The 16,482-nt window shown below is 33.8% G+C and overlaps 5 protein-coding genes across 5 annotated transcripts; 4 read left to right on the top strand and 1 right to left on the bottom strand.

Moving 5' to 3' along the window:
• Positions 1-219: 219 nt before the first annotated feature.
• Positions 220-4,242, top strand: FG386_001372 (WWE domain; the record flags this gene model as incomplete). The annotated part of the gene is made up of 1 exon (XM_067340765.1): positions 220-4,242. One exon carries the CDS (start codon positions 220-222, stop codon positions 4,240-4,242), a length of 4,023 nt encoding a protein of 1,340 aa, XP_067198814.1.
• Positions 4,243-5,085: 843 nt separating this feature from the next.
• On the top strand, positions 5,086-11,244 carry FG386_001371 (uncharacterized protein; the record flags this gene model as incomplete). The annotated part of the gene is made up of 1 exon (XM_067340764.1): positions 5,086-11,244. One exon carries the CDS (start codon positions 5,086-5,088, stop codon positions 11,242-11,244), a length of 6,159 nt encoding a protein of 2,052 aa, XP_067198813.1.
• A 608-nt stretch (positions 11,245-11,852) lies between these two features.
• On the top strand, positions 11,853-12,257 carry FG386_001370 (60S ribosomal protein L24; the record flags this gene model as incomplete). The annotated part of the gene is made up of 1 exon (XM_067340763.1): positions 11,853-12,257. The coding sequence occupies one exon, from the start codon at positions 11,853-11,855 to the stop codon at positions 12,255-12,257; it is 405 nt and encodes a 134-aa protein (XP_067198812.1).
• Positions 12,258-12,781: 524 nt separating this feature from the next.
• FG386_001369 (uncharacterized protein) lies at positions 12,782-13,768 on the top strand (the record flags this gene model as incomplete). Its single annotated transcript, XM_067340762.1, has 1 exon — positions 12,782-13,768. One exon carries the CDS (start codon positions 12,782-12,784, stop codon positions 13,766-13,768), a length of 987 nt encoding a protein of 328 aa, XP_067198811.1.
• A 54-nt stretch (positions 13,769-13,822) lies between these two features.
• FG386_001368 (uncharacterized protein) lies at positions 13,823-16,078 on the bottom strand (the record flags this gene model as incomplete). Its single annotated transcript, XM_067340761.1, has 1 exon — positions 13,823-16,078. One exon carries the CDS (start codon positions 16,076-16,078, stop codon positions 13,823-13,825), a length of 2,256 nt encoding a protein of 751 aa, XP_067198810.1.
• Positions 16,079-16,482: the final 404 nt, after the last annotated feature.

The following is a 16,482-nucleotide window of genomic DNA, read 5'->3' as shown; positions in this document are numbered from 1 at the left end:
TATTACATGAAACTACTTTATTTTTCTTTAAAGTGATTGCAAGTATTTAAATTTGTTAACAACAAAAATATAACAGTTGCAGTCACTTCTCACATTCCAAACTGGGACACGAAAATATAAAGAAATAAATGTTATAAAACCCTACTATGAAAAAAATACAAGCGACGTAAAAATAAAGGAACATGTATATTGTAAATAGAATAGCGAGAATAATCCACTATGAAAAATAGAGTAGAATATAATGAATACTTCCTGCATGGAGAGTACAATGATGAATCAGCTATGAACGATTTAATAATAAATCCAGACGATAAGGTATACGTTAAGTGTGTAAAACAACGCAACCCTTCATCTAGTTCTCAAGGAGTCGTTTTAGATATGATTGAAAACTTCAGTATAAATGAAGTCCTGTCCCAAAATAATTGTAATAATTCGCCAATAAGCTCCCAAATAATGCTTTTTGATAAGAATAGTTTAAGCAACTCAACATCTTTAATGGAATTAAATTACAAAAAATATGATAACGACGATATGGTTATTTGGCTGTACAAATGTACAATTGACAATAATTCGTGGAGGCCTTATTCTATAGAGCTAAGCAACATGATTGAGAGCAATTACAGGAATAGAGTGAGGTACTTTTTGCACTACCCCTTTGTGTTTAACTTATCATCTTTCAAACAAATAGACCTTGTAACTGGTAAAGAAAGTTATTTACTCAGAAACAGGAATAACACCGAATTTTATAGTCCTTTCTTTTTTGAATACACCAAAGCAACAAATATATACTTGATAGAAAAAATGTTGAATTATATAAAATACGACAATTTTAGTTTATTTGGAAACATTAACAGGGTATTTGACTATTGTAAATATACACTAAAGCCACATTTTATGGAAAGTATAGGGAAAAACGGAAGAAAAATTAAACGGAGCAGTAAAAAGACTTCCTCGAGTTTTTTCTATTCCATTGATGACTCATCTTTGTTTCCAGGAACACTGAGAAAACCTCCTGCAAGAACAAAAGATAGCGTAAAGTCAAGGAAAATGATTTTAAACACAACTATTAATGAAGATTCTTCCAGTTTTAATGACTATCTTGGAAGCAATAAAAGAAATAATGAAGATGATGGAAACAACATGAGCAGCGAAAACGCTTCAAATTTTGCAGAAATTTCTGATTCTTTTTACTTAAATTCAATTGGAACAAAAAACACTACTAAAAATACAATTTCTGGAAGCGATTGTCATGAAGTTCCTGGTTCCGGGAGCAGAGACCAAATACCAGAAAAAGAAGATGCGAGAGAATTTGTTAATATCGCAAAATATGGCAAGCACGGAAGCAATTCATGCTTTCTTTTTACTCCACACAATTACAGAAAGGGGCTTGGAATAATAGTTCCGAAGTTACTTAGTTATAAATGGAACAAAAAGTCCAGAATGACTGAGAAAGATAAAAGCAAATATGTGAGGTTTAACTTTGGGTTATTGTCCCCTGAAATTCACAAAAAGTGTTCTGGAGTTAAGAGTTGTTATATTGGAACTCCAAGAAGAGGAGTGGGAAGGGGTGTTAGAAATACGAGTAATGGCACCATTTCAGGTCCGAGTTATAATGGTAACATTAATTCAAAACGGATTAATTTTAGTGAATCACAGTCCTCTTCATTGAATACCAATGCCACAACACCCTCTGTTTTCCTTTTGAGCCAACTTGATGATAAAACAAGTGCAAACGATTTTGAAAGTAGAATTGTTGTTAAACCTATGAAAAAAACGAGTTCCAGTATTCATGTTGAGTCCAGAAGGGACTTTAGTTTACAAAGTGACGCGTCTAGAAAGATAAAATTACTAAACATTGATAGAGAGGTCACGAATGAGCAGGAATTTAGTAGTAAAAGCATTCATTCACACTCGAATTTGTCTGTAGTTAACAAAAGTCCGACCTCAATAAAATTGATGAAAGAAGCAGAAAAAAAGGTAACACCCAGTCGTAGAAAAAATGACAGCTCAACTGGTAACTATACTCACCTACTAGAAATAGAAGACTGGATCTTTTTCGATGCAGTTTTTGGTTGCGAAAGTAGATTTAAGAATAAAACCCGAGTTGGTAGAGACAAAGTCGAATTTTCTTATAAAAGCAAAAATAAAGATTTGTTAGAATATGAATGCAAGAAGAGCAACTCAATCAACGACGAAAGACTTAAGGATTGGTATTACTATTATCACTGTTCTACAGATACTGATGGATACTGCTATGGAAATGATGAATACAACGAGTGCGACATTTATATGGGAATCGAGGAACATAAGAATAATAATGTGGGAAATAATATTAAAAATGTTGATATTGGAATAGAAATTGACTTTCAAAGCGACTATAATAGTCCGCTTACAAAAGATGAATTTGAATTTGATGATGTATATTTCGAAGACGACGAATCTCACAGAAGCATTCGTTTTGAGGACTTAAACGATTTCCTTTCTGGTAACTACAAAACAATAAAATGGTGGTTTAATCACAGCATTAAGCATGTAACGGTTAACCTGAACTCTTTTAGAAACCTCGATAGCAAAGCAAGTCCTTTATATAAAAATAATAAAAAGGCACAAGTAGATATAATTCCACTAATACACCCACTTTTGACTGGTTACCTTAATGAATTAGATATTTGCGAGTCATCAATACTTTTTTCAAATACAATAACTCCGAGTTCTATTAAGATATTAGAAACCCAATCTAAGGTGCTTTTGGGTCTTAAAAGTGTGAATGTGAATGGTCTAAAGCCGAGAAAAAGCGAATTTTCAAGTATATCTGAGTTTTGTTTTAAAGAAGCTAATAACATTGTTCCAATATCCCTTATAGAATTTAAAATAGTTCACTCTACAATACCTATTTCGTTATTTTCAATGTTACTTACACGCTTTCCAGTGCCTGCTGCAAACACATTCCTCTTTTCCTTCATTTGCAACGATGATAACATTCCAAATACAGGAATGCAGACAGTTCATATATTAGATATACATCTTTCCCAAAAAACGTGTAATTTTCACGGAGGAAATAAAAGAAACAAGTTTAAGAATAGTAATGGTGCGAAGAATATACTAAACAACCACTCTTGTAATCACATACATTTGGATGTATTTAGAAGATACAATAAAGTAAAAATTTGTCCTTGGCTTGCCATCTCAAATTTTATAGACGAATTTGTTTTGAGAACGCCAATTTTGGTCAAATGCATTATAGACATGCACAATATTATGATAATCCCATCCAAGAAAAGATATTCCAATTCAGGCAATAATGAAAGCAACAAATTTCTTAAACTAAATAATCCAAAAGATGGAGTTAACGAAAGCGAAATTAATTATGACAAAAACTACGTGGAATTTGTAATATTAACTGCTAGTTTGTTACTCCCACTTTTAATTATAAACTCGCATTCTATTCAGAACATTATTATTGGTCCGGATAACAACGATTTATCTAGAGGGATACACAATTTTGACGGTAAATCTCTTGCAAATCTAAGAATAGACTCAATGATTTTTACGAAAAAGTGTCTTCCATTTACTTTTTACAACATCAGAAATTTTGATCTGTGTCTGGACCACAACATAGACAAAACAGAAATCGGTGTCTTTATTTCAGGTAGAATTAAAAATTTGACAGGTAATGCATCAGCCAGTAATGACAATAAAAGTTCAGCTTTGTGTTTCAGAAGTAATATAAGTAAAAATCGAGACTTTTTTGTCCCTAACTCTCATAATCTGAACTACTTAGACCACGATTACGTTGGTAATGTTGCTGTAAACAAAACGAATATTGAAAACTTTACCTTAAAAGAAAATAATAAACTCAATAGTGAATTTGACAATGATCCAAAAAATTTTGAGGGGTTTTCTGAAAAACTATTCAACGTTATTTATATCTGGATCAACGAATTCTTATCTTGGTTTGACAAATATGTTTCAGACACTATAGAAAATCTCAAAATAAACTTGTACTTAACTTCAGGATATTTGGAAGCAAAAAATTTTTGTTATAATTCAATTGTTAACGAGAAGTTGTGTTCAGAACTGGATTCAGAGTTTCTCACTGACTTTGATCTATTAATGCTAAAACAAAAATTTATCCTCAACTCGAAAACTAAACATCCCCTACTTAATAACGTTTCGTTCAACATTTTCATATCAAATCATCTTAAGTTGTTTATTATCTCACAACATTCATGTCGGAGTTAATACGGAAAAAAAACCAGCACAAAACATTAATCAGAATTCTATAAACTAAGCTTAAAGTAAGGAGTGAATTCTGCATATAAATCAATGTTGTATAGTAATTAATTAATCCCTAAGAGAGTCGCAATTTCTCTCATTTAAAATAGTTTCATAAGTTATTTTATCACACTTTATATGCGTGTACAAAACACGTTTCTTTTCAGTTTTTTTCGTGCTAGGTTCCTTTTCATCCAGTTCAAATTCTAATCTATAAATTGTTGACTGCGTACCGGTTAGAGTCGCAAAAAATAATTATTCTCATTAACGTTGCTGTTTCGCTGCATCTCAACAGTTTAACTTCGCTACCAGTTTGGAAATAACTATAGCATACTCTATATTCTCAAATTACAATTTTTTTTCTGGATCTATTTTTACCACTAACCTGCAACCTTTTAGCTTTTTTTATTTAGATTCGGGTGATACAGGACCCTCCCCACATGCATTTAAAGGCGGCAAAGTAATAAATATAAGCATGCCTTAATCTGAATAATACTAACGTGAACGACAATTGCTATAATAATACCAAATAAATGTGAAATTACAGTTTTAAAATATTTTAAAGAAAATAAACCTTGTTTCTGATTTAGAAGTTAGTTTCCTGACTTCCAGATATAGGCAATACTGATTTATGAAATCATTATATTTGCAAAGTTGATATGAACAGTAAGGCAATTTATGTGTGAAAAGGCTTGCAAGAAAAAGTGCAGATTTGAGAAAAGTTATTATTTTTTTGTTAAATTGGACTTAAAACTAGAATAAGAACTGTAATTGCAGAAAGGAGAACGCCATATGTTATGACACTTTAAAATGGCCGGGTTAAAGCTACTTGAAACAATAATATTAAATGCCTTAATAATATTTCTCTTGAACTGCAGTCTATTATCACTTGGAGCGGAGGAAGACAATGAGGTTATAAGAAGAGCAATAGAGTCCAGAACCGAGGACATAACTGATTTGAATGATTTATGGAGTTGTATCTCAACACAGGTTATAAGAGATAAGTTTTATTGGAATAGGTTACACAGAATCGGAAGATACGAATCGATGCCGTTAATGGCTCCAATCATAATAAAAAACAAAATACAGAAGGTCGATATTACCGATCCAAGAAAATTTTACTTGGGATGTCTGGGAATAATGAAAATATTAGAGTCAAGAAGACTTGTAGTTTCGGGATTCGAAGATGAGTCCGAGAAAAACTATTCGAGAAAGACATTTTGTATATCAGCAGCAGAATACTGTTTTCCTGTTAAAAGACAACTTAAAATTGTTAATGATTATTTCAGAAGAGTAACCGAAAATGCAAGGAAAGAGATTATTGAAAAAAGGGAAAAAGAGGCAAAAGTATCTGATCTTGAGTCAATTAAGGAGGATTACGATGCTTTGTCTAAAGAAGAAGGTGAGAAGCCGAAACATCACCCGTTAATCGAGGAAAACATGAGAAGTAAGAAAATACTGAAGAATAAAATGAAGTTTCCAGAACTTGGAGATAGTGTTGAGATTGAATTCCTTGATACGAATCTAGAGGACGTGCCAGAAGTGAAACAAAGAGTTCCAGGTGGAGATAATGTCATTGAAACAAATTTGGACTACGATAAGTTAAGTAGGGTTTCCTTATATAACGTGCCGGTTAACAGTAATCTAATAAGTAGGGATTCGTGGAATTTTTGGTTATCAATTTTGAATCAAGAGTCACGTGACAATGCAGAGGATAACTTGAGAATAATTATACTAAGTCACAACTATCCACACGAACTTGGAGATTTCTCCAAAAACTATATTAAATTAACTAATTTGTGCAATAGGACAATACTGAATTTGATTAAGAGTGGAATAGCTGAAATACCTAGTCACGTTTTAATTAAAGCAAAAGAGTCACAAAAGACTGCTCAGGCTAGAATTGAAAAAGACAAATTATTAAAAAAGTACCTTGGATGGAGGGACTTTGAGGAAACTCAACCAAGAGAATCTGAGGACTTTACAGATTATATAGACGAACAATTGGTTATATTTGAATTTTGCAAGGATTCTGTAGATATTTTTATTGGTAATTTGCAGTGGTCTGAAATAGTGAATCGTCAAAATAGCAAACTCTATGGTCTTCCCTCTGGTAGACCATATAAACCCTTTAAATACACCTCTGGAAGTAATATTTATGAAATGAGAGATAATTGTGCAAGTTGCATATGGGATTTATTTATAAGCAACTTGGCAAAAGACTTGACAATTGAAGGATATACGAAGAGTGGAAAGTATGACGTTAAATCTACCAAAACCTCAATAGAACATTTTTGTCACTTTGCATCAGTTTCGTACTTTAAAAACGAAGAGCCGACTGACAAAAAGTCGACAGTTTTATTTCCTAATGAAGGTAATGTATATGGATCAGAAAGCATGGTTCAGGAGAGAGACTTGGCAAGGAGAATGGAGGAGGAATCAAGCAGTTTACCTGACAAATTTAACCCCAATGAATTTAATTACGCCGATTTAGAGAGAGATGAGGAAACTGGAGAGAAATACCAGTATTTGGAGAATAAAGAAGGCGATCGAAATAATGATGACATTCAAAATAGAGTTAAGGATGGATATAGATTAATGCTGAAGGCTTCTCCTACAGGATACCATAACTTCAAAGCAAACGATAGCCTGAATAAATTATACAAAAACAATATCAACGATGTATCGTCTAAAAATATATATGGAAGCAAAAGAAATGCAGACAAGATTTTAGATGAAGGGGTTACAGTAGGCTTGACTGTAGGGGAAAAAAACAGTGAAACTAGTACATATGAATCACTATACAAGGACATGAATATAATGTCAATTGTGGCTTTTCAACAGTGGAAGTCATTGTTGTATCAAATGGAACTTGACATAAAAAGGAAAAAAGTGCCTAGAGTAACAGACCTTCCAGTAGAGCAACCAAAGGAGTGGAATACACCACAATATACAAGCGAGAAGTTTTATTTTGTTTGTGTTGAGTTGTTGAGTTCAATGTTATCCCAAGCAAGAATAAAGATAGTACTTCCACATGGAGGAGAACTGAATAAATATGAGGAAAAGGCGAAGAATACAATTAAAACATTTTGTAGAGAAGGAACGAACAACTACTTTAGTGAATATGATAGATTGTTTGATGTGGGTTCAGCAAGTAATGACAGAAAGCCAATGTTGGAGCAGAATGATGGAAATGCAGCGTGGTCAGTGATACAGGAACAGGCAATACTGGATTTCATAAACAACGTCCCAAATACTGTATCAGAAATAACTCCGATAGTTCCTAATGACTTCAGTCCAAAAATAGAAAATTTAGATTTTGAGCAACAGTGTCTGACACAAATATTTATAGGTTTGAAATCTAAACCTAGACAAGTAATAATGAAACTAGAAAGCAACTCGGAGAACAATTACTTACAAAAGGATGATGAGTATATTAAAAAAATTATAGGTGATTTTTGCAGTAAAGCGTCCAACAGATATTACTCTGCAATGGAATATTTGAACTTATACAATGAGTCTAAAAACTGGGTTGACCCAAAATACAGATATAGCTACTCAATGGCTTCAAGAATCAAGGTTGATAAGACCAACAATAGAAGTGGTACTCTGGAAGGATTACCATGGCCGTCAATAAAGGTCCCCTCTGTTTTGAAATATTCAGGAAAAGGAAGACCAGACTTGTACAGAGATTACTGTTTTTCTTATCTTTGGACTCTATGGGCAAGCAACAGAGCAAAGAATTTTTATATAGAAGGTACAAATTACGACAAATGTTTGAATTTGGATATGGCAAAAATAGTTCTAGAGGAGTTTTGCACGTATTCATCCGTATTACTGTATAAAATAAACCCACAAATACTTCCTCAAAGGGATGTATTGGACATGAAAACACACGACTTGGTTGGGGATTTACATAAAGGCAAGAAAACAAATAATTCTAAACACGAGTCAGGGTATAACGAAAAATATGGGTTTGAATATAACGGCCATGAAAATAGCGATTATGAACGGAGTAAGTATCAAGACCAGGAATACTATCAAGATAAAAGCAATACAAGTGAGAGCATTGATGAATACGAAGATAACGATGCCAGAAAACAGTGGAGTTTGTTAAAGCAACAATTGAATAGGGATATAAATATGAATTTTATTCGTTTTGTAAAATTACCGGAATATGATCAAGCATTGTACAGTTTATGGCCAAAAAAAGTTTCGGAAGAAGAATACAATGGACACTGTAAACAGGTAATAAACGAGTTATTGGATTTGAGACTAGCTGTTTTGTCAAGTTACTTATTAGAAGACAGGGAGTACACAGTAGAAACATTTTGCGAGGAGTCAAAATTTTATGTTTATTCTGGCTTAAAAGAGAAGATAGACAATACAAAAGAATTATCTTCAATTACAGATGATAACATACACAATAGGCTCCACAATCACTTAATGGAGACATTTATGGAGCTATCAAAAGAGGGGTATCCATTATACAGGTGGTTAGAGAGTATATTGGACTTGAAGTCTCCAAATGACGTTATCACGTTGGAGAAAGCAATAAAGTGGGGAGAGACTAGGGGCGATTGGCACTATTTGGACTTAATAATAAGGGAATTGGACAGGGAATCTTATTCTAAAATACAAAAACAAGTGATAGGAATATCGCCGCAAGGATTTGTAATGTCATCAGCGTTGTTTGACAAGGACAGCAAAACTAGTTTAGATGCAACTTGGGGGGCAATTTATCTGCAGTCAATTAAGGATATAAAATCAGGTAATATAAGAATAAACGGTTTGGTTGGAGATACCCCACCGAAGGAGATATGGAAGGGAGCAAACAACGAACAGGAATTTATATTTTCATGTTCTGAAACACTGAGAAAGCTAAAGGTAAAACCACCATTTATAACATTCAACACAAATGGTCAGGGGGAGAGAGGATACATACAATTATTTTGTGAGGATGCGTTGGATACGTTAATGGAGATACAAAGAGAACCAGAAAAAACTTTATCATTGGACTTTGCATATCCCGGTTGTATAAATGAAGCAATGAGAAAATGGCAATGGCACCAAATATACTCACAAATGGAATATGATAAGAAACAAGGTAACGAAAGAGTTGTGGGAATACCACCAACAATAAGCCACAAAAGCTTTAAGGGTGGGAAGACCCCAGATGAGATAGAAGACCAGTGCGAGAATGCTTTGGACGAACTGGACAAATACAATCAAATAAGAGTGTTAAGCAAAGAGGCATCACAATATTGTCACGATTCAATTGAGAATATTTGCACGACTGATGAAGAGGGAAAAACAAATTGCAGCATAGAGAGAATTAGATTAGAGGAAATAATATCAAAATATCACATGGACACGCCAATAGGTAATCCGTTAAAATTGGATTCAAGAACAAGATGCATGAGAATATGGAATTTACTTAAGAATAACCTGAAGAATGCAATAAAAGAAAAGATAATAAAAACTAGCAATAACATGGAATTCAACAATATTGGTGGGGATTCTTTTGAAACAGACAGTTTATTAGGGGGATTTGGTGGTGGCTCTTTATTTATGGAAAATATAAGATTTATAGTAATGAAAGGTATAATGGATGTTTGCAGCCCAATAGATACAGCAAACAACATAATAAGGGTATTTATGGGTGCTATGAAAAAAATACAACAAATTAATTCATTAATATATTCAGATGCGGCCGTGTTAAATTGGGTAAGTGAGCTTATAATAAGGTATATAGCTGACGAAAGAACGGATAATGAGTACATTGAGTTAACTGGAGTAAATGTATTTGGGGATCCGTATTCAGATGAGGGCAATTCTGCAAACTTTTTAAATAAAGCACTGCATTCAGGCGGAATACCCAAGAAGGTAAGACAGTTAACAGATAATGAGAAAGCAGTAATGAGGGAAAAAAGCAGTCAGAAAATTGATTCTATAGTTAGAGGAATAGTTAAACAGACATTGCCGGCCTTAGCACCACTGACTAGTAAAGAAAAGAAGAGAGAGATAACTAATAATGCACTGTTGAGTTTACAAAAAGAGTCAATGGAAAAGGATATGTTTATAAACAATATAGAAGAATTAAAAAAATACGAATATAGAAAAGAGCTGCCTGAAAAGGAGAGAAAGACTTTGGAACTTGGCGAGAATATACCATTATCCATTTTTAGAGACAATTTAAGCATGAACATTATAAGTGATATGAATAATGGAAAACCTGTTAAGGTGTTTTCCAGATTGGATAAAAGATGGGATAAGATGAGAAGTATAGATGATATACTGCAAAACAGGGATAATATAGAGTCAAAAAAGCAGAGGGTAAGGAATATGGAAATTAACATTAAAAAGTTGGAAAAGGAATGGTTATTCATAAAGAATATTCACAGCTACGTAATAACTAATATTCCTGAATACAAACCATCTGAATACGGCAATTACGGACACAGGGACATATTTAACAAGGATTCAATGATTAGGAGGTGCATCAACTTTTTTACGAATGATGAAAACAAAATCGAGTATAAAATTACTATCAAGGGAAATTACGTTGAAAGAATGGAAAATATAAGGAAACACTGTACTAGATCCGCCGTCGAATGTTATGATTCAAAGTACAACTCTATTCTTAGAAGAGGGGAGTCGAGCTCAGGAGGTGCTTCATCTAAGGGAAGAGGGAAAGCGACAGTTAGATCCGGTAGACTAATATACGTAGAAGGAAAAAAAGAACCATTAAAACAGGTTATAACTGAACACAAGACTAAATCTGGAAAGATCATAGAAGAAAGCGAGATATCTCCCGAGGAACTTGAAAAAAGTCCAGAATTGCCTTCGCCTGGTCCTTTTGCTGGTGGTAACATTCCAAAAATTGAGCCCGAACAGGTACAGCTCGTAGGCTCATCCGAAAGTCACAAGGCACTTCCGAAGTATAAAGTCAAGAAAAAAGGAAATTAAAAAATGAGATTACAATTTGTTATTTCTATGTTTAATTCGTGTGTTATGTATTATACATCTATTTACATTTATCTCACAGTGATAGATTCATCGGCATAAGTAATTATTAATCTTCTCCTGTTTGTATTAATTCATATATATATACATATGCCGAGCTCACACATAGACAAAGTCTTATACGCAAATTTTTCGTTTTTACAATAGAAAACAAGGATCTATATTTTCCTCAAGCGGAGTTATTTTTTAATTTATACATGTCTAGTCTCGAGACGGCGGCTTTTTTTTTGAAGAAAAATATTTAATATAAAATTTGTAGCGTCTAACTTAAATAGTGAAATATGTTATGTGTAATGGTACTGATCAATAAATAACTATAAATTAAAGTGTACGCAAGAGTAGAATAAATAATTTTAAGGTGGCAATTAGAAAAGGATATATTGTCTGTCGCGGTAAGGTAAGGTTGAGGCAATATAACAAGGGAATTTGTAACTTGAAACAAGTTTAGGGCACCATAGGTTACAGGAAGCAAACTCGTGACTATTTACCATAAAAATTATAAATCATTCGAAGGAGAACTAAGTGAACTGAGAGTGGAAAGCAGAACAAGGATGTCTACGGTCAAAACCACAATTAAGACAGATGTTTGTTCATATAGTGAGTACCGTATATACCCAGGAAGAGGTAGAAAATTTGTAGCTAGGGATGGAAGGGTGTCAACATTTTTGAATCAAAAATGTGCGTCTTTGTTCCATCAGAGAATAAAGGCAGTGAAATTAAAGTGGTCAGTAGGATGGCGTAGAATGAATAAGAAATTAACGAATCAAGGAACAACAACAAAGAGAAGAGCTAGAAAGGCAGTTAGATTACACAAGGCTATTGAAGGTTTATCACTGGACGATATTAAGCAGAAAAGAGCTCAATATCAGCAGGCATCTGCTACTGCTCAAAAGGCAGCACTAACTGAAGCTAAGGCCAGACAACAAAAAAAGAGGCAAATGAAAGGCAAAGTTTAAATGAGGAAATTATTGGACAGTTTTGACTCAAAACGGCCTGTTATTGGAGCACTAGTACTGCGAGTAATATTTCTGCATTCCAAACAATGTAATATTACCCATAAGAAACCAACAAGGTTTACTTTAAACTCGAGACAACAATATGCATACATATATGTACGTATATTCACATTTTATTGTAGCATTTCCTTCATTTTCTTTCTATATAATGAATATATTCTATATAGAAATATATCTTTAGAATCGCTAACTTGAATAGAATTTACTTTTGAACAGTTTTATTCTTTCTTTTTTTAAATAGTTTCATTAACTACAAAATGATCTCGTGTTTGTTATTTTGTTTGTTTTGCTGTATTAAATGAAGATTCGTTGAATTTGCTTGCTTCAAGGCTTGGCGAGGAGCGTGAGGAGAGGAGAGAAAAAATTTCCTTTACTGGAATTTTTAAATGAGGCTTGGGAAAAGTGAGCTATTTTACCGTGAAAAATAAAATATAAAGGACAGTTATTAATAAATGATTTTATAGATGAACAATGACGACGAGAAAATACTACAAAAAAGACTAGTCAGAGCTGGTAACAGCAAGATAAGTAATGAATTAAAGGAAAGACTGATAAAAGCAACAAAAGTAAATGACCAATTTGAGGTTAAAGTGAACAAAAAGAAGGTACTTGAGCAGAACGAGTACTACAATAAACTTAACGATATAATAAGGGATGACTACTATCCCGATCTAAATTATTTAAATAAGAACAAAGGCAACTACGAGATAATAAAAAGATCTATAAATGACTTGCCTGGTACTCTTTCACAAAATCAAGTATTTGTAGATGACATAGATTTAAATAAAGGTAGTTTCGATGGTGGATTAACTCTGAAAGATAACGGTAAAATGAATGTTAGTGAATTTCAATCAAAGTATACAAATAAAAACAATGTTTCGTTTTTGGAATTAGAAAACAAGGAAACAATTAAAAAAAGACAAAAACTATACTGGATTGAGGAACAGAGCATTAAACACAATCTAAACAGAGAAATTAACTTAATTAACTCTGAAATGCGAGCATCTAGTTTTAAAATAGGTAATACGCAAGCTTCGGCAAACAATAAGGACGACAGCACTGGTCTTATTCTTCCAAAAAGTGAGCCAAGAACTGCATTCATGTTTGGCACAAGCCAAGCAGACAAAAACAGTAGTAGCAGCAGTGGAAATTGCAAATCCGATACTAAAAAAATAAATCCAAATAACACCAGATACAATACCGATGGGAGAGAGTTACTGTCGTTAAATAGAGAGAGATTGTCGTTTTTAAGAGACATAAGGAGCAAAAAACGGGGGGAAAACGAGTTAGAGGACGAAACAAAGCTGTTTTTGAAGTCTCCACTGGTAAAGAATGCGTTGAGAAAGTCAAAGGGCGATTTACGATATGTGGATTACGAACTCAGAAGTTCATATTCAAGTTACAAGGGAAAAAAGAGCAATAGGAGCTTTTCAAGGACAACAAAGTTATAGAAAGCAACCTTTTTGTGGTACGGTATTGCTTTATAACACAGAATTGGCATTTAACTAGATATTGTGGAGATTGTTTAGGTCTATCACTCGGCATTTTCCGTCGTCTGAAACGGTGATGATGGAACAGTCTGACCTTTTATTATGGAATGAATCTCCGTTTTCACCACGACTCTCGTCGTTGTTATTGTATTTAAGTCCTGACAAAACGTTTGAATTGTACAACAACTCAAAATTCATTACAGGAGCGTCATGGATGCCTTCAATGCTGTTTACGATATTCCCAGTAATTGTATTATATATCAATAAATCTCCAATGTTGTTGTTTTTATTGTTAATTTGATGGTCCAGAATAACTGAAGACTTGTTTTGCTTGTTGTTTCTAATCACTTTTGAACCAAATATTCTAGTTTTATTGTTTATTCTAAGTTCAATATTAGGTACTCCTTTTATATTAACATTATTTCCAATAAAGTTGTCTCCGGAACTGCAGTTACCAATGTCGTTAATGTTATTGTTGCCGGAACAGCTATTATCATCCCCAATGCTCATGTTGACAGTATTATTGTTGCAATTGTCTGTAAAAATAGAAGAATTGTCTTTATTTGCGATAGTATATGTAGCGTTAGAACCATCAACGGTTGTTAGAATAGTATATCTTTCATCAAGTAAAAAAGATACCTTTGAGTGACAGGAATAACGAAGTCCGGTATAGTAATTAACAAGTTCTTTGCCTTGCCTCAAATCCCAAAGTCTAGCCATACCGTCTCCTCCAGATGATAGCAAATAACGTTGTGAGATTGACAAAGAAAGTGAATGTACTGGTCTATTGTTGTGAGCACCATAAATTGTATTTATACATGACAAATTGACTGAGTCCCATATTTTAATAGTACCGTCGTCACTGCAAGTAAATACAATAGAGCCATCTTGTGAAACTCCAATATCGTTTATGGACGAACAGTGTTGGTGAGAGGGATGCAGTGACGTAAAACAATCAAGTGTGTTTATGTCGTACAGCCTTAGTATCGGATCTTTCGCCCCAATGTAAAAATGCTCGTCTAGTGGATGTATGCCTATGCAATTTATCGGACAACTTTCATTTATGTTTTGTATTGGTTTCCTCGACATTACTTTAGCGTTCAAAGTTCCGACTTCAGAGAGATTTTTTCGGATGTACATATTTTCGTCGTCCCCAATATTGTTGGCTCCTGATGTTATTTCTTTTATATTATATATAATAATAGACGAATCAGTGTCTCCCGATATAAGTACATCTTTATACACTCTATAACCCAGTGCTGTGATTATTCCTTTGCTTTCCGTGAATGTTTTCTGTTGCGAAGATACGTTTAAACTCGAATTTATCCCAAATCCTGGTAAATTTATTGAACCAGCAATTGTTTGTGGGAGGGAGTTTGATGAGGAAAGTGGAGAAGGAACTATTTTTACTATTCCGTCAGCTCCTCCAGTCGCTATGAACATTCCGTTCGGACTTACAGCCAACGCTCTGCAGTACGGCCTGTGATTTGATATTATGCCGTTGCTCCTCAACTTTGCCGATATATTTGGAATTATATTCCAGGAATCGAGCACCTTTAACTTATAAAGGTTTTCCAAATAGTAGAATTCCCTCGTTAAATTGCTGCTCTTCTCCCTGTTTTCCGGCTTCACTTCTTTAACGTGACTATTATTATTACTACTTGTCTTTCCTCTTTCATTGCAACTTCTGCTTAGTTCACTCACACCAGTGCATATGCGATTGACTATACTATGCTTTCTATAAAGGTACAAAAATCTTGATCTTGCCTTTATTGGTATCCACTTTTTCGTTAAGTTGTTTAAATGAGGCAATATAGACTCGATTCTCCTTACGTAATTGGTGCTCTTCAGCTCTAACAAATCGTTGCTCTCATTGTTTTCGTTGCCTCCTAGTCTAATGTCCATCGGTAAGTATGTTACAGTCTTGTACAAATTATACAATGCATTCTTTTGCATATGTATCGGTATTGACGTCCTTGTTTTAGTGTGCAACAACTGAGCAACTTCTACCAATCCATCGTCTATTAACTGTCTCATAATCAACTCGTACAAACTTATTTTTAACGGCTCGAACTCCAAATTATCCTTTATCATTGAAGACCCCAGCTCGTTTATTTTTGGTATATTAATAACCTGGTCCATGTACATTCTACCACCATTCATATTATTTATCAAAGAATGACCGTTTATTTTTCCACCACCGAGATTACTATTAGAAACTGAGTTTCCACTCTCGTCTCCGACAACTACCACTTGAGCATCCTCTGACATTTTGAAAAACTTCCTATCGCTGTTGTATTTCGCAACTCAGCCTCTCACCAAAAAACGCACCCTGCTATTTATCTCGCGACAAATAGGTGTTCGCTACAGTTTATAGCAAAACCTATAACAAAACCAGTGACGAACTTCGCACTTATATTCTTAGTTCATATTTCGCTTTTTAATCAAACACGAAATTGATTCTGTCCTGTCAAGTTTCTTTATATTTGTCATAATTAAAACATAAATAGGTATCGGGATGCCGCCGGCGGGAGGTGCGGATCTTAATATTTTATTTTCTCAAGGTAACTTACTTATTATGCGTGTGAAAACAAAAAGGAGCAGTTCGTGAACACAGAGTGGGAGATTCATAGACAGAACAGTTAGCAATTTGTGTAGCCTTGAGGATGACTTCT

Source organism: Cryptosporidium ryanae (genome assembly GCF_009792415.1).
Source record: "Cryptosporidium ryanae isolate 45019 chromosome Unknown contig_23, whole genome shotgun sequence".
NCBI lineage: Eukaryota > Apicomplexa > Conoidasida > Eucoccidiorida > Cryptosporidiidae > Cryptosporidium > Cryptosporidium ryanae.
The sequence above is the reverse complement of the archived record's forward strand: the minus strand, read 5'-3'. Positions and strand labels throughout refer to the sequence as shown.